This window comes from Leucoraja erinacea, chromosome 7 (genome assembly GCF_028641065.1).
Source record: "Leucoraja erinacea ecotype New England chromosome 7, Leri_hhj_1, whole genome shotgun sequence".
NCBI classification, from domain to species: Eukaryota; Metazoa; Chordata; class Chondrichthyes; order Rajiformes; family Rajidae; genus Leucoraja; species Leucoraja erinaceus.
In genome coordinates this window covers 76,290,372-76,314,276 of record NC_073383.1, presented here as the reverse complement: position 1 = coordinate 76,314,276, position 23,905 = coordinate 76,290,372, and the positions used below count along the sequence as shown (strand labels likewise).

The following is a 23,905-nucleotide window of genomic DNA, read 5'->3' as shown; positions in this document are numbered from 1 at the left end:
AACCTTTCATTTTCAATGATTCAGTGACACTTTGTCACACGTACCGAGGTACAGTGAAATGCTTTGTTTTTGAGTCCTCTGCCCATTGTCTTTTTAAAGGCAAGGTACCAATATTATCACAACAAGGTTTGGTTTGTTACAGTGTGGAGCACTTTATCCCTTTCAAAGTTTCCCAAAGCATTGAGGTGCAGCAATGGACTCCCTTCATGCAGAGACACCACCACCAACTGGAATCAGATCATTAATGTCCACAGCTTCATGCTGGTTGATGCCATGAGAGAGACGGTCAGGACATCATCTGATGGCGAGTCATACAGCGTGGAAACATGCCCCTTCAGCCCAACTTGCCTGCGCCGGACAATATGTCCCAACCGCACTTGTCCCACCTGCCTGAGTTTGGCCCATATCCCTCCAAACCTGTCCCATCCATGAAAGACTTAATACTCAAGTCTTTTCAAGTAGAACCATTAGGCACCTCCTTTCTCTCACTGCTCCTCTCAGCAAGTTCGACTTGGCCATTTTAAAAATAGCTACGCTCGAATTCTGCCTATTATTTAACTCTATTAAAAATTTTCGTTATATGGCAGTATTCATTATTTAATTAACACATTGAGGACACATTACTTACAAGGTCATAATTTACTGCCTACACTTAATTGCCATCAAGGACACTTTGTTAAAGACACTTTGGGGCTGGTACAAACATCTGATAAAACAAGTTTCTGCAATGTATTTAAACCAGAGGATTCGGGAGTCAGGCTCAGCAACACTGAACAAACTTCATCCAATATATTAACCTCAGAAATAATGCTCCTTGGATGTTGAACAGATCTTATTGTAACAAACACTACAGTCAGCATTTGAGATACTCCCAAGTGGCTACGACAGAGGAAGTGCAAGGTAGTTAACTTCAATTAAGTAAAAAAAACTCTTAGGACATAATAACTGATAGACTCATTAGACGAGCCATAAAATCAATCATGCCTGTGCTTAAGATTACACAGTCCTTTAAAGGACATAACTCAGTACTGAAACCTTTAATGAATGTCAAATCCAAGATCACAATTGTATAATAGTTTTGTTTCATACGACAAATCTGCTTTCTCAATATACTTATAAATATTCATTCAAATTAAATATTGAGAGAAACTTTAATGCTTACTTAGGTTGGAGATATGTAATATTTGTGCCTTTGTTTAAAACCAAGGGCAAATTTAATTCAATACATTACCCAAAAGCTAATATCAAGACACTGGGATTTTAATATACAGGTTTTATTATCCTGGTTCAAATGTTTGGAGCCATAATTAGGTTTCACTTTCAATGTGAATTCTCAACTAAGTTTGCCCATTGTGCTGCATTTGTTAAAAGTCGAAATCACGGGTTCCCAACCTTTTTCTTCCTGTTTACCACTGGCAACTTTAATAGCACATAACAATATTACTTCACTTATTTATGAACAACTAATGATGAACAGATACCAGTATATAAGAACCAAACATAGTCAGCCAGTGAGGAAAAAATATGTACAAATCCAGAATCAACTAATTTTACCCCCTGGGTAGGTGAATTTACCCCCTGGGGGTAAAATTACCCCAGGTTGGGAACCCTTAAGTCTCAATTAAGCTGCATAGGAAGTAACATTTTTTTTGAAATTCCAATAAATTCCAAATCCCATGGCACAGCTATTTTGTTAACTCATAGCTCTTGAAAATTACATGACAATTTCAGGCAACGTTTAGTTCAGGGACTCAAATGGTGGTGAGTGGTGAATCTCTGGAACTCTCTGCCACAGAGGGTAGTCGAGGCCAGTTCATTGGCTATATTTAAGAGGGAGTTAGATGTGGCCCTTGTGGCTAAGGGGATCAGAGGGTATGGAGAGAAGGCAGGTAGGGGATACTGAGTTGGATGATCAGCCATGGTCGTATTGAATGGCGGTGCAGACTCGAAGGGCCGAATGGCCTACTCCTGCACCTAATTTCTATGTTTCTAAATTCTAATGCCATTAATATTGAGGAGGAAATTCTCCATAGCCTACGTCCTCTTGAGCCACAGAGGACCTGCAAAGTTCACCACGTCATTCGGATACCACATTTTCTGGCGCAATATCTGGAGCAAACTCTTGGAGCATTAAGCTACTCCATAATATATGGAACAAAGACCCATCATTTATTTATTTGCCTCTGTACTCCACAATTTGAGATTCGTAATAGAAAAAAAATCACATGAGGATAAATTACACATTGTCAGATTTTATTAAATGACATTTTATACATTTTGGTTTCATCATGTAGAAATTACAGCTGTGTTTACACATAGTACATAGCCCCCCCCCCCCTCCCCCATTTCAGGGCACCATAATGTTTGGAACACAGCAATGTCATGTAAATGAAAATAGTCATGTTTAGTATTTTGTTGCATATCCAATGACTGCTTCAAATCTGCGATTCATGGACATCACCAGTTGCTGGGCGTCTTCTCTGGTGACGCTATGCCAGGCCTGTATTGCAGCCATCTTTTGCGTGTGCTTGTATTGGGGGCTAGTACCCTTCAGTTTTCTCTTCAGCATATAAAAGGTATGCTCGTGGGCTCAGATCAGATGATTGACATGGCCACTCAAGGATAGACCATATTTTTAGCTTTGAAAACCTCCTTTGTTGCTTTAACAGTATGCTTGGGATCATTGTCTTGATGTAGAATGAACCGCCATCCAATGAGTTTTGAGGCATTTGTTTGAACTTGAACAGATAGGATGTGTCTCTACATTTCAGAATTCATTATGCTACTACCATCAGCAGTTGTATCATCAATGAAGATACGTGAGCCAGTACCTTCAGCAGCCATACATGCCCAGGCCATAACATCCCCACCACTGTGTTTCACAGATGAGGTGGTATGCTTTGGATCTTGGGCAATTCCTTCTCTCTTCCATACTTTGCTCTTGCCATCACTCTGATATAAGTTAATTTTCATCGCATCTGTCCACAAGACCTTTTTCCAGAATTATGGTTGCTCTTTTGAGTACTTCTTGGCAAACTATAACCCAGCCAACCAATGTTTGTGGCTAACAAGTGGTTTGGATCTTGCAGTGTAGCCTCAGTATTTCTGTTTATGAAGTTTTCTGCGGACAGTGGTCATTGACAAATCCACACCTGACTCCTGAAGAATGTTTCTGATCTGTCGGATATTATAGAGAGAATTCTTCTATCATCAGCTGTGGAGGTCTTCCTTAGCCTGCCAGTCCCTTTGAGATTAGTAACCTCACCAGGGCTCTCTTTCTTTTTAGTGATGTTCCAAACAGTTGATTTTGGTAAGCCTAAGATTTGACTGATGTCTCTAACAGTTTTATTCTTGGTTCTCAGTCTCATTATGGCTTCTTTGACTTTCATTGGCACAACTTTGGTCCTCATGTTGATAAACAACCATAAAAGTTTCCAAAGGTGATGGAAAGACTGAAGGAAAGACTAGGTGCTGAGAGCCCTCTTAGACCTGCATTAAGGTGGCACTTAAACACACCTGAACAATAAAAAAAAAGCCTGTGAAGCCATGTGTCCCAACATTATGGTGCCCTGAAATGGGTGGACTATGTATAAACATAGCTGTAATTTCTACATGGTGAAACCAAAATGTATAAAAATGGCCTTAAGTAAAATCAGACAATGTGCACTTTAACCACATGTGATTTTTTTCTATTACAAATCACAAATTGTGGAGTGCAGAAGCAAATTAAAAAATGATGGGTCTTTGTCCCAAACTTTAAGGAGGGCACTGTACACCAGTGCTAAATTGTCAAAAGTTCTAGCAGCAGAATCTGGCCATTCTGCTCATCAAGTTCACATTCCGCCATTCAATCATGGCTGGATTTATCTTTCACTCTCAACCCCATTCTCCTGCCATTTGCCCCAGACACCCACACTAATCACGCATCAGTCAATCTCCAACTGAAAAATATCAATTGACTTGGCCTCCACAGCCTTCTGTGGCAATAAATTCCGCAGATTCACCACCCTCTGACCAAGGACATTTTTCCTCAAAAGATATGTTCTTTCATTCTGACACTATGGCCTCTGGCGCTAGAATCTCCCACTAGAGTGGCGGCGCGGCTCTGGCTGCAGCGGCTTACCGGCGGTCCCATTGTCTTTGTGTTTTTTATGTTGTTTATTTTGTTTGGTTAGTCTAGTTTTTTGGTTTTAGCTTGTGTTTTTGGGGGGAGGGGGTTGAAACGGGGTTTGCAGTCTCTCCCTGCGGTGGAATACGACCTTTTTGTCGTATTCCCCTTCTCTGCCTCCGTCTGTGCTGAGGCCTAATGGAGCTGACGACCTCGAGGCTCCGGAGGCAGAGCACCGTCAGGACTCGCCCTGAGCTCGCTCCCGTGAGGGTGGTCCGGCTCAGGGCTGGAAGGGGTTTGGGACGCTCCCGTGAGGACGGCCAGCCCGAGGGTGGAACGAGGCTCCCGTTGGAGCGGCCGAGCTCGGGAAGGGGCGGCGCTGGCAACCCGAGGGAGGTTCGGCGCCCAAGACGGGGCAGCCCAGCCTGGGGAAGAAGCGACGCCCAAGTCGGGGCGGCCCGGTCCGGGGGGGAAGCGACGCCCATGTCGGAGCGGCCCGGTCCGGGGGAGGTTCGGCGCCCAAGTCCGGGCGGCCCAGCCCGAGGCTGAAGACGGCGCAGTACTCACGTGAGGGCGGCTGGGACGGTGTTCTGGCGGCCGGGGTTCGGCCGCGGGCCAGCAGCTGCTTCTGCAGGACTGGTGGGCGGCAGCTTCAACCACCCCGGGCCGCGGTGTTTGAGCCGCGGGACTGTTCTTAACATCGCCCGGGGGGGGGGGGATATCGCCCCAGCGCAGAGGGAGAAGAGGAGGGAAGAGACTGCAGACCCAAGACTTTTGCCTCCATCACAGTGAGAAGATGCTGGGTGGACTCACTGTGGTGGATGTTAATATGTGTTTATTGTTGTTTTATTGTATGGTATTATATGTATGACTGCTGCAATTTCGTTCAGACTTCAGTCTGAATGACAATAAAAGGCTATCTATCTATCTATCTATCTATCTATCTATCTAGTTGAAACATCCTCTCCACATCCACTTTATCCAAGCATTTCAGTAAGTTTCAATGAGGTCCCCCCTCATAAACCATATAACATATAACAATTACAGCACGGAAACAGGCCATCTCGGCCCTTGTAGTCCGTGCCGAACACTTACTCTCACCTAGTCCCATCTACCTGCACTCAGACCATAACCCTCGCGTCCATATATCTATCCAATTTATTTTTAAATGATAAATGATAAAAACAAACCTGCCTTCACCACTTCCACTGGAAGCTCATTCCACACAGCTACCACTCTATGAGTAAAGAAGTTCCCCCTCATGTTGCCCCTCAACTTCTGTTCCTTAATTCTTAAATCATGTTCTCTTGTTTGAATCTTCCATACTCTCAATGGAAAAAGCTTATCCACGTCAACTCTATTCCTCTCATAATTTTAAAGACCTCTATCAAGTTCCCCCCTTAACCTTCTGCGCTCCAAAGAATAAAGACCTATCTTGATCAACCTTTCTCTGTAACTTAGGTGCTGAAACCCAGGCAACATTCTAGTAAATCCCTCTGTACTCTTTCTATTTGGTTGACATCTTTCCTATAATTTGGCGACCAGAATTGTACACCATATGCCAGAATTGGCCTCTCCAATGCCTTGTACAATTTTAACATTACATCCCAACTTCTGTACTCAATGCTCTGATTTATAAAGGCCAGCACACCAAAAGCTTTCTTTACCACCCTGTCTACATGAGATTCCACCTTCAGGGAACTATGCACAGTTATTCCTAGATCCCTCTGTTCAACTGCATTCCCCAATTCGCTACCATGTACGTCCTATTTTGTTTTTTCCTGCCAAGATGTAGCACCTCACACTTACCAGCATTAAACTCCATCTGCCATCTTTCAGCCCACTCTTCCAAATGGCCAAATGATCATCTGTAGACTTTGAAAATCTACTTCATTATCCATAACACCACCTATCTTAGTATCGTCTGCATACTTACTAATCCAATTTACCACACTATCATCCAGATCATTGATGTATAATTTAACAATCATCCTTCTAATCTCCAGTGCCTGCAAACAGCCATCATATGTTAACCCTATCATTCCTGGGATAATTCTCGTAAACCTTCTCTGGACCCACTCCAACGTCAGCACATCCTTCCTCAGATATCAAGTTCAAGTTCACATTTATTGTCACACGCACCAATTGGTACAGTGAGATTTGAGTTACGTTACAGCCATACGAATAAAAAGAACACAAGACACAATTGAATTTAACATAAACATCCACCACAGCGGAATCAACGTTTCTCACTGTGATGGAAGGCAATAAAGTCCAGTCATCTTCCTCTTTGTTCACCCGTGGTCGGGGCCTAGAACCCTCCGCTGTTGCCACTACAGACGGCCCAATGTACAGGCTCCCTCGCGGGGATGATACTCCAAATGCAGTCTGACCAGTGCCTTTTAGTCAATTACAGATTGACAACAAATTATATCACTTAACACAAACAGTTATACTCGTTGAGCATCAACTTACCATCTTTTGATTAATAAATTATTTATGGGAATACATCTCAGTAAAGTGCCAATCGACATGAGCAAGGCAGCGAGCACCACAGTTAGTCTCAGGCCTGTGAAGAAAGCAAAATTTGAAATCAAAAGTGTACACTATACCAATAAAATGACATCACAAAATAGAGCACCCTCGCACACGAGCTGTAAAATAAAATTTCAAATAAAGTTAAGCAATTTAGACTTTACTATAGACTTTAGAGATACAGCACGGAAACAAGCCTTTCAGCCCACCAAGTCCACACCGACCAGCAATCACCCCATACATTACAGTCTGAAGAAGGGTCTCGACCAGAAATGTCACCCATTCCTTTTCTCCAATGATTCTGCATGTCCGGCCAAGTTACCCCAGCTTTTTGTGTCTAACCCCATGCAGTAACACCACCCTACACGCTCGGGATAATTTACAATTTAACCAAAGCCAACCTGCAAACCTGTACGTCCTTGGGAGGAAACTGGAGCTCCCAGAGAAAACCATGTCGTCACAGGAAGTATAAGCTCCATACAGATAGCACTCATAGTCTGGATCGAACCCCGGTTTGTGGCGCTGCAATTCTTCTCCCCAAATTCCCACAAAGCATCTCAGTGGAGCGAAGGACATGGGAACACCAGTAAAAAAACTCTAGTAACCCAGCCCTCTTAGGATTTTGGTGAGGGCTGATCGGCAGATTTTCTGGACCACTGAATGTACATAAACATATTTTTAATTCGCCGTTTCGTTTCGTTTCGTTTGAGTCTCACTGGGGCTCAAATGATAATAAATTTGTATTGTATTGTTGTATTGTAGATGCCACATGGCATTACAATGGATTTCCCAATTAATCAGGCAAATTTAAAGTGTAGACACAAGGAAATGCAGGTGCAGGAACCTTGAGCAAAACACAATGTGCTGGAGGAGCTCAGTGGGTCAGGCAGCATCTGCAGAGAGAATAAACAAGAGAATTAGGCTGAAGAAGTGTTCTAATCCAAAACACTATTGGTATATTCCCTCGCCAGATGCTGCCTAACCGGCTGAGTTCCTCCGGCACGAACCATTGGCATTTTTGAATTGCTGGTTACTGGATTATCAGAGCTTCACTGTACAAGGAAGGTTCAGAGTCGGTGATAATGGAACAAGCATTGAGACAAGTCAAGGCCAATAAGTAATTTAAAAAGCACAGTTTGGAAATGACACCTGCAATGTGTAGTTGTGTAGTGCTGTTCCCCACACTTTGCACGGAGATACCTTTAGGTAGACAGAAAATGCTGGAGAAACATCAGCGGGTGAGGCAGCATCTATGGAGAGAAGGAATTGGCGACGTTTCGGGCCGAGACCCTTCACATCCATTTCTTCTCTTAACTGCTCAGAAGGATCAATGTACGAAGAGAGTGGAATAATTGAAACTAAATAAAGAGTGGATGGTTCAAAATTTACCAAACATTGTGTTAGTCCAGGTGACAAGTTAGATACATCACCAGATGCTTTCTTACTTGGCATGTGTACAATGAAACCATGCCCAAGGTCATTTAAGTGGCGTTTGAGAAGCTTTTAGATAAACATGGATATGCAAGGAATGGAGGGATATGGACCCTGTACAGGAAGAGGAGATTGTTTAATTTACCATCATGTTCAGCGTGGACATTTTGGGATGAATGTCCTGTTCCTGTGCTGTACTGTTTGAGGTTGAAATGCAGATACTCTGCCAACCTTAACACATCTTGTGCCCAGCTGTTAACAATTGCTGCCGATCTACTGGATGGAATCATTAAGTGTACTCAATCCAATTAGAGGACCTTGAAAGATTCCTGCATCATTATTTTACATCACGAAAGCAGATGCTTGTTGGTGCAGTGGATACTGGCAGTCACGAGAGCAATTGTGAGCAATTTTGGGCACCATATCCAAGGCAGGGTGTGCTAGCGCTGGAGAGGGTTCAGAGGAGGTTTACGAGAATTATCCCAGGAATGAGTGGGTTAACATATGATGAGCGTTTGACGCACTGGGCCTGCACTCGCTGGAGTTTAGAAGAATGACGGGGGACCACATTGAAACCTACTGAATAGTGAAAGACTTGGATAGAGTGGATGTGGAGAGGATGTTTCCACTAGTGGGAGGGTTTGGGACTAGAGGTCATAGCCTCAGAATTAAAGTATGTTCTTTTAGGAAGGAGATGATGAGGAATTTCTTTAGTCAGGGGGTGGTGCATCTGTGGAATTCTCTGCCACAGAAGGCTGTGGAGCCCAAGTCAATTGATATTTTTAAGGCAGAGATAAATTCTTGATTAGTATGGGCGTCAGGGGTTATGGGGAGAAGGCAGGAAATGGGGTTAGGAGGGAGAGATAAATCAACCATGGCGGAGTAGACTTGATGGGCCGAATGGCCTAATTCTGTTCCTGTCACGTGACATGGTGAGAGAAGGAAATCCAACCTGGCAAATGGTTGAACTGATCATGTAGAGAAGGTGGCAAACAAGATATCCATAAGCTCTTCAGACACACAAAATCAGGAGTTCGAGAATTAACAGGACCAAGTACATTATTGTTACAAGTCAAGCTGCAAATGCTTGGATATAGTGCCCATGCAAGTTCAATGATCTTGCACGAACCTTCAAGGTCAACATTTGCAATTTAATTTTTTTTTTAAATAACACAGCAGGATATTTTTCCAAGTTTGCAAGTAATTTTTTTATGTCCCATAATCAGAATTCAACCATCATGGGATATGCATTAGCTATTCAACTGATGTTTCAACCAAATTTATATGGGTGACAAAAGGAAAAAATGGGAGACAGAAAATTAATTGATGGATGAGGGGGAGAGAGCAACGTGAAAAAGGTTATTTAAAAAAGAGAATAATTCACATACCACAATGGGAATTTCTACAAACACGATAATAAGGTTGCAGAAGGTGAATAAAAAGAGATGCCACATTTAGTCCAACATCCACAGGTACATTTATTAGATGGGGACATTTGAATGGACAAAAAGGAACACATTTTGTACTGATTGTGGAGGTGAAGCAAGAATGATCTTCACATGACAAGTAACAATGCGGAATCAGAAAATAATAAATCTACTTAAACAGCCAAAGTAAATAAACCCCATTTTAGCGGGCATGTAATATTCAGAAATTGCATTATGTATGGACATGCACTTTGAGATTGAAGCTCATTTTTAGCATAATAATGTACCAACAAAGTTCTGCCAATGGGATTTTTCCACAATACATTGACAATATAAATGAAAGAACTGACGTATGAATTGGGGGAAAGGAACGGTGCATTGAGAAAGAAGAGTCTGAATCTGAAAGAAATTGTGAAGAAACAGAAATGGCCAGCAATGTGGCAGAGTTATGATAAGCACATGGGTTGGAAATAGAAAGCATGCGGATGCACGGGGCAGCAACTGTGGCAGTTTATTCCGATCTCCAGGCAATTAACAAATAGTTATGGAAGGAGTTTAGACTGGTACGAAAAATAACCAATCGTTCCTTGAGCCATAAATTGTGTTTCTGTGCTAATGAAGGCAAATCAGTATGGCAGAACAGTGGAGAAAGGTATCTAGAGACCTGGGGGTAATGAGCTGAAGCAAGAGTTCAAATTCCATCACAAAAGCTATGGAATTTGAATCCAATTAGTTAATAACTTAAAGAACAAGTATCAGTAACTGCAACCATGAAAAAAAATGTCCTTATGCACTGCATAGATTGTTTCCAAAAACCATCTGAGCCACAAATGTTTTACAACGGAAGGATATCTGGCAAGCTTCCTCTTTCAGACCTTCCTCTGACTTAACGACACTCCGAAATCCATGGCCATCCATTTCATGCGCAATTAGTGAGGGGTTGTCAATGAAACCCACATCCCGTTAATGAATTCAAGGAAAAAAAAGTCTTCATCCAAAAATACCAAGGTAAAGTCCCAGACTGAACAAACTAAAAATCAATGCCAGCTTTGGAAAGAGTATCAGGTAAAGTCTGCCAAAAGAACTGAAATCCTTGCAATAGGTTTGACAACAGAATATTAAGTAGCCAATTCACTGCATCTGACAAACAGGACTTGGACAAAATTAGATATGGATGTTCGCAGCTTAAAAAGGTGCAACGTGGGATAAATACATGATACTCTCGCAAGTCACTCATGGAAAATCAGCAAACTATATGAAGAACATCGAAGCCTTAGAAAGTTTGGCATGTCCCCCAACAACTCTCACCACCTTCTACAGATGCGCTGTAGAAAGCATTTTAATCAGGATGCATCACAGCATAGTTTGGGAACAGCTCCATCCAGGACTGCAAGAAATTACAGAGAATTGTGGACACAGATCAGACCATCACATAAACCAACCTGCCTTCCATTTACTCCATTTATACTTCACGCTGCCTCGGCAATGACACCAGTATAATCAAGGAAGAATCTCACACTGCCTCTTCTCCCCTCTCCCATCAGGCAAGAGGTACAGAAGTGTGAAACACACACACCTCTAAATTCAGGGGCAGTTTCTTCCCAGCTGTTATCAGGCAATTGAACTATCCTACCAATGAGTAAAGAGCAGTCCTGAGCTATGATCAACCTCATCTTGGACCCTCGGACTATTTTTGATCACCTTGCACTAAACGTTATTCACATTATTCCCTTTATCATGTATCTGTACACTGTGACGGCTCGATTGCATTCATGTATTGGCTTTCCACTGACTGGTTAGCATGCAACAAAAGCTCTTCACTGTACCTCGGCACACGTGACAATAAACTAAACTAAATATTGGGCTCCAAGGTGGAAGGGCTTATGTGGGCTAACAATGCAAGGGAACATAGATAGCGTCACCTCCACAACTGACTTTAGGAACAAGATCCAATATATCAAATATATTCGGCCATTTCTAATTATGTACCAGTCTGAAGAAGGGTTTCGGCCCGAAACGTTGCCTATTTCCTTCGCTCCATAGATGCTGCTGCACCCGCTGAGTTTCTCCAGCTTTTTTGTGTAACCTCTAATTATGTACTGCCTGAATTAAACTTTGGTAAAACTTTCCTTGTGCCTGTTGCGATCCAATCAATGACAAATTTGGCCAACATACACTCATTATCCTTCAGCTTGAAAATGCAAGTCTCATACATGCAGTAAAGATTAATGAATCGATTAAGAAATCATGACTAACAAGAGATAGCAAGCAATAGACCCACATCCTGAGGTAAATTGGGCCACACGGGGCTGCAGATGTTTATCATCTGCCATACCAATCATGACATGCAGCACGACATGATTGCCAAGCTACAACTGAGTACAAACTCAGAAAAATGGAGCACCCAAATAACACAGAAGAGTAACCAAAGGTGAAGGCACAAATGTAAAAATATATATTTCCTGCTAATTAACTAACGCACAAAACAAGAGTATAGAAAGTTGAAACGCCAGAGTGGGAAGAGAGATTTATGTCAACCGACGTGGAAACTAAAATATTTTGCACACATTTTATATATAAGTGGCGAGTCTCAACAGTACAAGGTCAGGCACTCGCCCAAAACGAAAACAAGTCAAGCACAATGGAAGTTTATTGGAGTGGAAGCACAATACAAGATGTTTTGGCAAAAGGGAGCAGAAAAAGCCTTGGACGGAATTCACTCGCACAATAATATGCAATTCTGGAAAGTTATTTGTGGAGAGGGAAAGTGTTAATGTTTCAGATTAATGATATTTCCTCTTAATTTAGAAATGTTAACTCTTCGTCTCCCACCACAGGTGCAACCTGACCTGCTGAGTATTTCCGACATTTTGTCTTTATTTCAGGTTTCCACCAACTGCAGCTTTTTGACAAGCAAACTGGCTTTGATGTTCAGATTTTAGTGGTGTCAATATAATTATGGAGAAGGTCAGAACTGGACCTAGGGTTGAGATTTTTGATTGGAGAAAGGCTAACTTTGATGAGATGCGAGATGATTTAAAAGGAGTGAGCTGGGACATTTTGTTTTATGGGAAAGATGTAGAAGAGAAATGGAGGACATTTAAAGGGGAAATTTTAAGAGTACAGAATCTTTATGTTCCTGTTCGGTTGAAAGGAAACAGTAAAAATAGGAAAGAGCCCTGGTTTTCAAGGGAAATTGGACATCTTGTTCGGAAAAAGAGGGAGATCTACAATAATTATAGGCAGCATGAAGTAATTGAGGTGCTTGAGGAGTATAAGGAATGTAAAAAGAATCTTAAGAAAGAAATTAGAAAAGCTAAAAGAAGATATGAGGTTGCTTTGGCAAGTAAGGCGAAAGTAAATCCAAAGGGTTTCTACAGCTATATTAATAGCAAAAGGATAACGAGGGATAAAATTGGTCCATTGGAGAGTCAGAGTGGACAGCTATCTGAAGAGCCAAAAGAGATGGGGGAGATATTGAACAATTTCTTTTCTTCGGTATTCACCAAGGAGAAGGATATTGAATTATGTGAGGTAAGGGAAATGAGTAGAGTAGCTATGGATACTATGAGGTTCAAAGTAAAAGAAGTACTGACACTTTTGAAAAATATAAAAGTGGATAAGTCTCCAGGTCCTGACAGGATATTCCCTAGGACATTGAGGGAAGTTAGTGTAGAAATAGCCGGGGCTATGACAGAAATATTTCAAATGTCATTAGAAACCGGAATAGTCCCCGAGGATTGGCGTACTGCGCATGTTGTTCCATTGTTTAAAAAGGGTGCTAAGAGTAAACCTAGCAATTATAGACCTGTTAGTTTGACTTCAGTGGTGGGCAAACTAATGGAAAAGATACTTAGAGATAATATATATAAGCATCTGGATAAACAGGGTCCGATTAGGAACAGTCAACATGGATTTGTGCCTGGAAATTGACGAGGGTAAAGCAGTGGATGTTGTCGATATGGACTTTAGTAAGGCCTTTGACAAGGTTCCTCATGGAAGGTTGGTTAAGAAGGTTAAACTGTTGGGTATAAATGCAGGAATAGCAAGATGGATTCAACAGTGGCTGAATGGGAGAAGCCAGAGGGTAATGGTGGATGGCTGTTTGTCAGGTTGGAGGCAGGTGACTAGTGGGGTGCCTCAGGGATCTGTGTTGGGTCCTTTGTTGTTTGTCATGTACATCAATGATCTGGATGAAGGGGTGGTAAATTGGATTAGTAAGTATGCAGATGATACCAAGATAGGGGGTGTTGTGGATAATGAAGAGGATTTCCAAAGTCTACAGAGTGATTTAGGCCATTTGGAAAAATGGGCTGAAGGATGGCAGATGGAGTTTAATGCTGATAAATGTGAGGTGCTACACCTTGGCAGGACAAATCAAAATAGGACGTACATGGTAAATGGTAGGGAATTGAAGAATACAGTTGAACAGAGGGATCTGGGAATAACCGTGCATAGTTCCTTGAAGGTGGAATCTCATATAGATAGTGTGGTAAAAAGAAAGCTTTTGGTATGCTAGCCTTTATAAATCAGAGCATTGAGTATAGAAGTTGGGATGTAATGTTAAAATTGTACAAGGCATTGGTGAGACCAAATCTGGAGTATGGTGTACAATTTTGGTCGCCCAATTATAGGAAGGATGTCAACAAAATAGAGAGAGTACAGAGGAGATTTACTAGAATGTTGCCTGGGTTTCAACAACTAAGTTACAGAGATAGGTTGAATAAGTTAGGTCTTTATTCTCTGGAGCGCAGAAGGTTAAGGGGGGACTTGATAGAGGTCTTTAAAATGTTGAGAGGGATAGACAGAGTTGATGTGGACAAGCTTTTCCCTTTGAGAATAGGGAAGATTCAAACAAGAGGACATGACTTCAGAATTAAGGGACAGAAGTTTAGGGGTAACATGAGGGGGGAACTTCTTTACTCAGAGAGTGGTAGCGGTGTGGAATGAGCTTCCCGTGGAAGTGGTGGAGGCAGGTTCATTGGTATCATTTAAAAATAAATTGGATAGGCATATGGATGAGAAGGGAATGGAGGGTTATGGTACGAGTGCAGGCAGGTGGGACAAAGGGAAAAAAGTTGTTTGGCATGGACTTGTAGGGCCGAGACGGCCTGTTTCCGTGCTGTAATTGTTATATGGTCACACCCAAAGTCAAATGTAGTACAAAGTGGGAAGCGTATCTGAAGTTGGAAACCACACTTGTTTATACTCTGCTTGTGTGACTTATCATGCCAATTTTAAATGAAAACAAACAAAGCTGTAACATAAGTTCCTTAAGAACTTATCATCTGAGCAATTTTATTATATATTTCCTCATTATCATGCCAATTTTAAATTAAGACAAGCAAAGCCATTAATGCAATACACTCACGCTTAATTCAGCTAAATTCTCAAATAATCAACGCCTTTTCGTAATTATTTCTACCTACAACAATGGTGTAGCCAATAATGGGTATGACTTTATCAGATAGAGGGGTGACAATCAACAGCAGGTAGCAACATACACTTCAGAAATTTCCTCAACGGATACTCTGTCCTTGATGTAAGAGCCCTAGACTCTATTCCACAGCAGCATAGAGATTGAGCGTGAAAATAGGTCCTTCGGCCCACCAAGTCCACCCCCCACCACCCCCGTACACTGGCACTATCCCATACACTAGGGACAATTACATTTTACAGAAGCCAATTAATCTACAAACCAGTACACCTTTCAAGTGTGGGGGGGGGGGGGGGGGGGGACTGGAGCACCCAGAGAAAACCCATGCAGTCATGCAAGTTCTATCCCACGTAAAACGAGAACGTACAAACTCCTTACAGACAGCACCTTTATAATTTATTTGTCAGGCGTAGCAGCAAGGCTCGCCTGTATATGCTATACTTTAGACTTTAGAGTGGCAGCACAGTGGCACAGAGGTAGAGTTGCTGCCTTACAGTGCCAGAGACCCAGGGTTTGAGCGTGGATTCGGGTACTGTCTGTACGGAGTTTGTACGCTCACCCTTTGACCTCAGGTGTTTTCTCTGGGTGCTCCGGATTCCTCCATTTTAAAGACACAAAGGTTTGTAGGTTAATTAGATTCTGTAGATTGTCCCTCGTGTAGGAAAGAACTGGTGTGTCTATGATTGCTGGTTGGCATGGACTCGGTGGGCCAAAGGTGCTCTATCCACAGTGTAAAATAGTAAAGTGAAGTGAAATCTCATTTGGAAATGGAGACGACATGCTGAACTAAGGGAAAACTTTTCATCCCACAGCGGCTACTGTCTAGAACCAAGGTCACCTGAATCTCAATATTCTAAATGCAGCATGCACATGATGATTACATTTGCATTTACCTGGGGGTATACACTTAGGTCTGACTACCTAAGATGGTGAAGAAGTGGGTTTGCTATTAGATTGATGTTTTAGAGTTTAAATGCTCCACAGTAATTTAAGAATTTAGATTGGTGTCAAACATACCAAAGAGATGCAATAATTGGAAAGGAAATGATTACATCCTTCCCAGTCCAGTCAATGAGAACTTTAGACTTTACTTTCGACTTTAGAGATACAATGTGGAAACAGGCCCTTCGGCCCACCAAGTCTACACCAACAAGTACTATCATACACAATAGGGACAATTTTATAATAGTCAATTAACCTACAAACCTGTATGTCTTCGGAGTGTGGGAGGAATTTGGCTATCTTTGATCCGAATTTTACTGGCTTTATCTTGCACTGCATGTTAATCCCTTATCGTGTATCTGTACACTGTGAATGGCTCGATTGTAATCATGTATTGTCTTTCCGCTGACTAGTGAGCAACAAATGCCTAATAAACAAAACTGAACTAATTTTGTCACACTGAACCCATAGAAAACACGCGCGGTCACACACCCAAACTCCGTTCAGAGAGCACCCATTGTCAGGATCGAACCCGGGTCTCTGGTGCTGTGAGGCAGCAACTATGCCAGCAACTCCAAATAAATACCAAATCGCCAGAACAGTGTTCTACAGGATATACATGAACATAAAGGGGAGAAAGCCAGCAAATGTATAACTCCTCACTCACATTCACATTCACAGGTAATCCAAATTTTGTGACACTTCTAAAGGAAAATTCCAGCAACTCCACAGAGAATTGCAAATGTTTCCCTGGAAAATCCAGACCAATTTCTCACCAAGCCGTCTACTGAACCACACATGTTTCAGGAAACTATTCCACTGCAGTGTCGTAAGAATAACAATAACCACATTTTCATAGCACCTGGTTAACATATTTACCTCCAGTCAGAAAATAATGAATTAAAGCTTCATATGAGATTTCAATTCTACATTATTGCCTTGCAGAGCAATAACTGCACTGTCAGAGACTTCACTTTTCAAATAACCTTTAAATTCAGGCCCCAGCTACCCTCCTGGAAGAGCATAAAAGATGATCTGACAACTTGATTGAAGTGGATGAGGTGCAGCATATTACAGTGGTGCAGCAGTAGAGTTGCTGCCTTACAGCACCAGAGACAATAGACAATAGGTGCAGGCGTAGGCCATTTGGCCCTTCGAGCCTGTATCGCCATTCAATGTGATCTCGGCTGATCATCCCCAATCAGTACCCCGTTCCTGCCTTCTCCCCATATCCCCTGACGCCGCTATTTTTAAGAGCCCTATCTAGCTCTCTCTTGAAAGCATCAAGACAACCTGACTCCACCGCCCTCAGAGGCAGACGATTCCACAGACTCACCACTTTCTGTTTGAAAAAGTGTTTCCTCGTCTCCGTTCTAAATGGCTTACTCTTTATTAGATTTTTTTTAGATTAGATTCGTTTATTGTTATTCAGACCTTTCGGTCTGAACGAAATTTCGTTTCCCTGCAGTCATACATATAATAAAAAATGACAAAAATACACAATCAACACAAATTTAACATCCACCACAGTGAATTCACCAAACACCTCCTCACTGTGGAGGAAGGCAAAATCTTAAAGTCTCTGTCTCTTCCCTCTTTGTTCTTCCTCTTATGGTCTGAGTGCAGGTAGATGGGACTAGGGGAGAATAAGTGTTCGGCGCGGACTAGAAGGGCCGAGATGGCCTGTTTCCGTGCTGTAATTGTTATATGATTATTTGGTTTATATGACTTGGTGGGCCAAAGGGCCGGTTTCCAGGCTGTATCACCAAATTAAACTGGACTAAATTAAGTGACCACGGTCAGAGAGCACTAGCCACCCACCTATGGACCAAGATGCTGGTTCCCATGTGATCCCAGGCCTGAAAGCAGAGGGCTCTAAGAAGGATAATATGCGACTTTTCGAAAGGCTTTGACAGATGCAGAGGCCCAGCCCTCGAGCGCACCAACTATTAAAACTACTGTTTAAAATTTATTGATTGTGAATGACTTTCGCATTCAGGAATTCAAAAACATATGGGGAATATTAGGGAAAAAAAAAGTTGTTTTGTAAAGTTAAAATTCTCAGAAAATATTTTAAAGCAACTGAATTTAATTTAAAAAAAAGGTCTCTCTACCATTCCTCTGGATGCTGCAGCTTCCTATTCGTTTAAACAGGACTCTGCACCTGGTCTGCAAGTGTGCATTCAGAAGGCAGATTAATCCTTCCTCCTAAGTGCTAGGAAATTGGGAGCGTCTACATTCTCTCGTTAGACTCCACAAGGAGCCCACTGGTGCAGGTCACGTGTCCAGGAGCTGGCAATTAAATGGAGCAAAGGCAACACGAGAGCTTGTGCTTGGATCTTCCAGCTTTTTAGCAGAAGTTCTGAGCCACTGGGCGGTACAGCAGTAAAGTTGCTGCCTTACAGCGCCGGAGACCCGGTTTCGATCCCGACTACGGGTACTGTGTGTACGGAGTTTGTGCATTCTCCGTGTGATTGCACAGGTTTTCTCCGAGATCTTCGGTTTCCTCCCACACTCTAAAGATGTAGCAGTTTGTACGGTTAATTGGCTTGGTGCAAGTGTAAATTGTCCCTAGTGTGTTTAGGATAGTGTTAATATGCGGGGATAGCTGGTCGGCACGGACTCGGTGGGCCAAAGCGTTTGTTTCCGCGCTGTATCTCTAAACTAAACGCTGGGAAATAGTGCCCTCCATAATGTTTGGGACAAAGACCCATCATTTATTTATTTGCCTCTGTACGCCAGACTTGTAAGGAAAAAAATCAAATGTGGTTAAAGTGCACATTGTCAAATTTCATTAAAGGCCATTTTTATACATTTTGGTTTCACCATGTAGAAATTACAGCAGTTTATACCATAGTCCCACCCATTTCAGGGCATCATAATGTATGGGACACATGGCTTCACGGGTGTTTGTAATTGCTCAGGTGTGTTTAATTACCTCCTTAATGCAGGTATAAGGGAGCTCTCAGCACCTCGTCTTTCCTCCCATCTTTCCATCACCTTTGGAAACTTTTATTACTGTTTATCAACGAGGGCCAAAGTTGTGCCAATGAAAGTCTATTGTCCATTGAAAGGCAAATAAGCCATTATGAGAAACATAATGAGAAACAAGAATAAAACTGTTAGAGACATCATCCAAACCTTAGGTTTACCAAAATCAACTGTTTGGAACATCATTAAGGAGAAAGAGAGCACTGGTGAGCTTACTAATCGCAAAGGGACTGGCAGGCCAAGGAAGACCTTCACAGCTGATGACAGAAGAATTATCTCTATAATAAAGAAAAATCCCCAAACACCTGTCCGACAGAACATAAACACTCTTCAGGAGTCAGATGTGGATTTGTCATTGACCACTGTCCACAGAAGACATCATGAACAGAAATACGGAGGCTACACTGCAAGATGCAAACCACTGGTTAGCCGCAAAAATAGGATGGCTGGGTTACAGTTTGCCAAGAAGTACTTAAAAGAGCAACCACAGTTCTGGAAAAAGGTCTTGTGGACGGATGAGACGAAGATTAACTTATATCAGAGTGTTGGCAAGAGCAAAGTATGGAGGAGAAAAGGAATTGCCAAAGATTCAAAGCATACCACCAATTCTGTGAAACACAGTGCTGGGGGTGCTATGGCCTGGGCATGTATGGCTGCTGAAGGTACTGGCTCACTTATCTACATTGATCATGCAACTGCTGATGGTAGTAGCATAATGAATTCTGAAGTGTAGAGACACATCCTATCCGCTCAAGTCCAAACAAATGCCGTCCTGTAGGGGGGTATGGCTGCCCAGCCTGCAGCTGTCTGTTTTTTTTCATCTCTTTTTCTATTTTTAGTTAGTTTAGCGTTTTGTTTTGAGGAGTTCTAGCTTTTTTGTGTGTGGGGGCGAGGGGGTCCCTACTAATTTTTCTAGGGGGGAGGGGGAAACTAATTTTCAGGGTCCCTACCTGGTCGGAGATGCAGCTTTTCTCCAGGCTGCAGCTTCGACCCGTCCCCACGGCCTACCAGCGGGCCTGAAGTGGCGTCTCCTGAGGGGACCGCCTGGAGCCTCGGCAGCGGCGGCGGCACCGGCGCAGAGGCAGCACCGGCTCGGCGGCAGCGGCACCGGCTCAGTGGCGGCATCAGCTTAGCACCGGTACTGGCTCGGCATCGGCGGCGGCGGAGCTGCGGGTCGGAGGACGGCGGTGCAGCGCTGGAGCGCCATTGCGGGGCTGGCGGTGACTTCGCTGAAACTCCGGTAACTGGAGCTGGGTCCGTTGCGGAGCTGCGGGTCTGTGGAGCGGCTGCGGGCGGCGGCGCTGAACTTTCCATCGGGAGCCTGGGATCTCCTGATGAGATCGCCAGTTGAGCTCCATTCGGCGCGGCCCTGTCGGCTCCGGAAGCCACGGTCTCGAGTAAGGAGGCCCGACTATGGGTGGACATGGGAATGGGACTGGACTTTGTGCCTTTCCCCACAATGGAAACCATTGTGGGGGGATGTTTTGACGTTGAAACGATCTATTACTGTCATGTTGTATTCTTTTTTAATGTGCTGCATGGCACAAAGAATTTCACTACACCTAGGTGTATGTGACAAAATAAATTTGAAATTTGAAAACTCATTGGTCAGCGGTTCATTCTACAGCAAGACAATGATCCCAAACATACTGCTAAAAGAACAAAGGAGTTTTTCAAAGCTAAAAAACGGTGAATTCTTGAGTGGCCAAGTCAATCACCCGATCTGAACCCAATTGAGCAGGACTTTAATATGCTGAAGAGAAAATTGAAGGGGACTAGCCCCCAAAACAAGCATAAGCTAAAGATGGCTGCAATACAGGCCAGGCAGATCATCACCAGAGAAGACACCCAGCAACTGGTGATGTCCATGAATCACATACTTCAAGCAGTCATTGCATGTAAAGGATATGCAATAAAATACTAAACATAACTACTTTCATTTACATGACATTGCTGTGTCCCAAACATTATAGTGCCCTGAAATGGGGGGTGGGGGGGGCTACGTATAAACACTGCTGTAATTTCTACTTGGTGAAACCAAAATGTATAAAAATGGCCTTTATTAAAATCTGGTAACTCAAATCCACTGTACCATAGTTGGTTAAGTGACAATAAACACGAACTTGAACTTCAACAATGTGCACTTTAACCACATGTGATTTTTTTTCCAATACAAATCTCAAATTGTGCAGAACAGAGGCAAAAAAATAAATGATGGGATTTGTCCCAAACATTATGGCACTGTGGTTCATAAGTTCCAGGAACAGAATTCAACCATTTGTCCGATCAAGTCTACTCCCCCATTCAATCATGGCTGATCTATGTTTCCCTTTCAACTCTATTCTCCTGCTTTTGCCCCATAACCCCCAACACCTTTGTTAATCAAGAATCTGTCAATTTCCACCTTAAAAATATCCATTGACTTGGCTTCCACAGCCAGCTCCGGCAATGACTTGCACAGATTCACCACCCTCGGACTAAAGAAATTGAATTGCAACAACGGCTTTCACGCACTTTGGGATGCCAAACGACCATGCTACATTAGACACGTCTTTCTTACCCCGAGGCAACTTGGGCCGGCTGTATCTTACAGCACAAAAATAGTTTTTTTCTTCCTTACCATTTAAAATGTTGTGTGATTGAGAAGGAAGCATCTGTTCCAGTACATGGCAGACTTATTGTAGATAAGAAACTCATCGCTATATAATAATTTCTGGAACAAATGGCAATTTTGACTGATGAGGAATATGCAGCCTAGACCAACACACAAACCAACCAACCGCCCCTCCATTGACTCTATCTACACTTCACACTGCCTCTGCAAGGTCAGTAACATAAATCAAGAACAAGTCTCACCCCGGACACCCCCTCTTCCATTGGGCAAGAGGCACAGAAGTGTGAGAACGCACACCTCCTGATTTAGGGACAGTTTCTTCCCACATGTTATCAGGCAATTGAACCATACATTGGGTCTGCAAGCAAAGAATTTCATTGTGCCTAGGTCACATGTGCCAATAAAGTTTTCCATTCCATAGTGAGCTACCATCGACTGCATTAGAGACACTCAGACTATCTTTAATCGGACTTTACCTTGCACTAAAATCTATTCCCTTTATTCTTTATCTATCTGTGCACTGTGCTTAGATTGTAATCACACATAGTCTTCCCGCTGACTGGATAGCACGCTACATAAAGCTTTTCACTTTACCTCAGTCCACATGACAATAAACTAATCAAAGCTATTAAAATCAAGTCATACGCTGGTGTTTTTCCTTATAAATAACAGAATACTAAATTTTCCACAAATTAAAACCAAAACAAGAAAACTCACATAAATACAAGTACTTCATCATTTAGTCACGCACCTTTTAAAAATATTAAATACCTGCAGTGAATCAGTTCCCCCTTAATAGATTTTTCAGTGTTCGTGTGATAGAAGCAGAATTAGGCCATTCAGCCCATCAAGTCTATTCCGTCATTCAATCATGAAGATCTACCTTTCCCTCTCAATCACGTTCTCCAGCCTTCTCCCCATAACCACAGTAACTGTAATCTTATTCTTATCATGCTCATAAATTTACATTCCAATAGGGTATGAATAATCACTAAGGTACCACATTTAAGGTTCAGACAACATTGATAATAGAAATACGTCGTTGGAGGAAGGAAAACATTGCAAAACAAATCTTGCAGAACTACAGGAGTTACATGAATATTTTATTACACAATATAACAAAGGCATGAGGAATTGGCACAACACTCAGTGACTATTACAACATGTCAGGTTTCATGTATTCTTCCACATTCTTTTCGTTTATCGTTAATTGTTATAAAACCGAAGGAGGCAGTTTTGTTTAGATTCAAGATATAGAGCAGAACCAGACCCCACGGCCCACCAAATTCACGCTGACCAGTGCACACCATACACTAGCACTATCCTACACACTTGGGACAATTTACAATCTATAACATTGTAAAGATTCACAATTCACCTTCAAACCTGTACGTCTTTGGAGTATGGGAGGAAAGCGGAGCTTCCGGGGAAAACGTTGTCACGGGGAGAACGTACAGACAGCACCTGTAGTCAGGTCTCTGGCTCTGCAAGGCAGCTACTCTGCCGCAGCACCATCTTAACGCCCAAACGCAGGCAGTTATACAGTGCCCTCTATACTGTTTGGGACAAAAACCCATCATTTATTTATTTGCCTCTGTACTCCATAATTCGAGATTCGTAATAGAAAGAAATCACATGTAGTTAAAGTGCATGCCTTTTATACGCCGAAGAGAAAACTGAGGGGAACTAGCCCCCAAAACAAACATAAGCTAAAGATGGCTGCAATGCAGGCCTGGCAGAGCATCACCAGAGAAGACACCCAGCAACTGGTGATGTCCATGAATCACACACTTCAACCAGTCATTGCATGCAATGGATATGTAAAAAAAATACTAAACACGACTACTTTTATTAACATGACATTGCTGTGTCCCAAACATTATGGTGCCCTGAAATGGGGGGGGACTATGTATAAACACTGTTGTAATTTCTACAAATTGTATAAAAATGGCTTTTGTTCAAATCTGACAATATGCACTTTAGCCACGTGATTTTTTTTTCTATTACAAATCTCAAATTGTGGAGCACAGAGGCAAATAAATAAATGATGGGTCTTTGTCCCAAACATCATGGAGGGCACTGTATGGTTGCATAATTATTAGTGGCCCGTGGAAAAATAAATAGCAAGTCTATGAATGAGAAGGAATCATCTATGAATGAGAAGGACCACTGCCCAATCCATCACCAGCTCTGACCTCCCCACCATCGAAGGGATCTATCGAAGTCGCTGCCTCAAAAAGGCAGCCAACATCATCAAAGACCCACACCAACCTGGCCACACACTCATTTCACCGTAGCCATTGGGAAGAAGATACAGGAGCTTAAAAACTGTAACGACCAGTTTCAGGAACAGCTTCTTCCCCACAGCAAATAAGCTCTGATCTATAAGACTATTATTATTATTATTATTATTGCTCTAT

General features: G+C 42.5%; 1 protein-coding gene across 3 annotated transcripts in view; it reads right to left on the bottom strand.

Annotated features, from left to right (window-relative positions):
- The window catches only part of slc49a4 (solute carrier family 49 member 4), a 91,599-nt gene that overhangs the window by 51,960 nt on the left and 15,734 nt on the right, over positions 1-23,905 (bottom strand). For all 3 annotated transcript variants that reach the window (XR_008723787.1, XM_055638785.1, XM_055638786.1), the window contains exon 2: positions 6,584-6,677. Coding sequence is in view for 2 of the 3 variants with exons in the window: in XM_055638785.1 (XP_055494760.1) it covers positions 6,584-6,677 (94 nt within the window). In the remaining variant the exon portion in view is untranslated. The remainder of the gene's footprint in view (positions 1-6,583; positions 6,678-23,905) is intronic.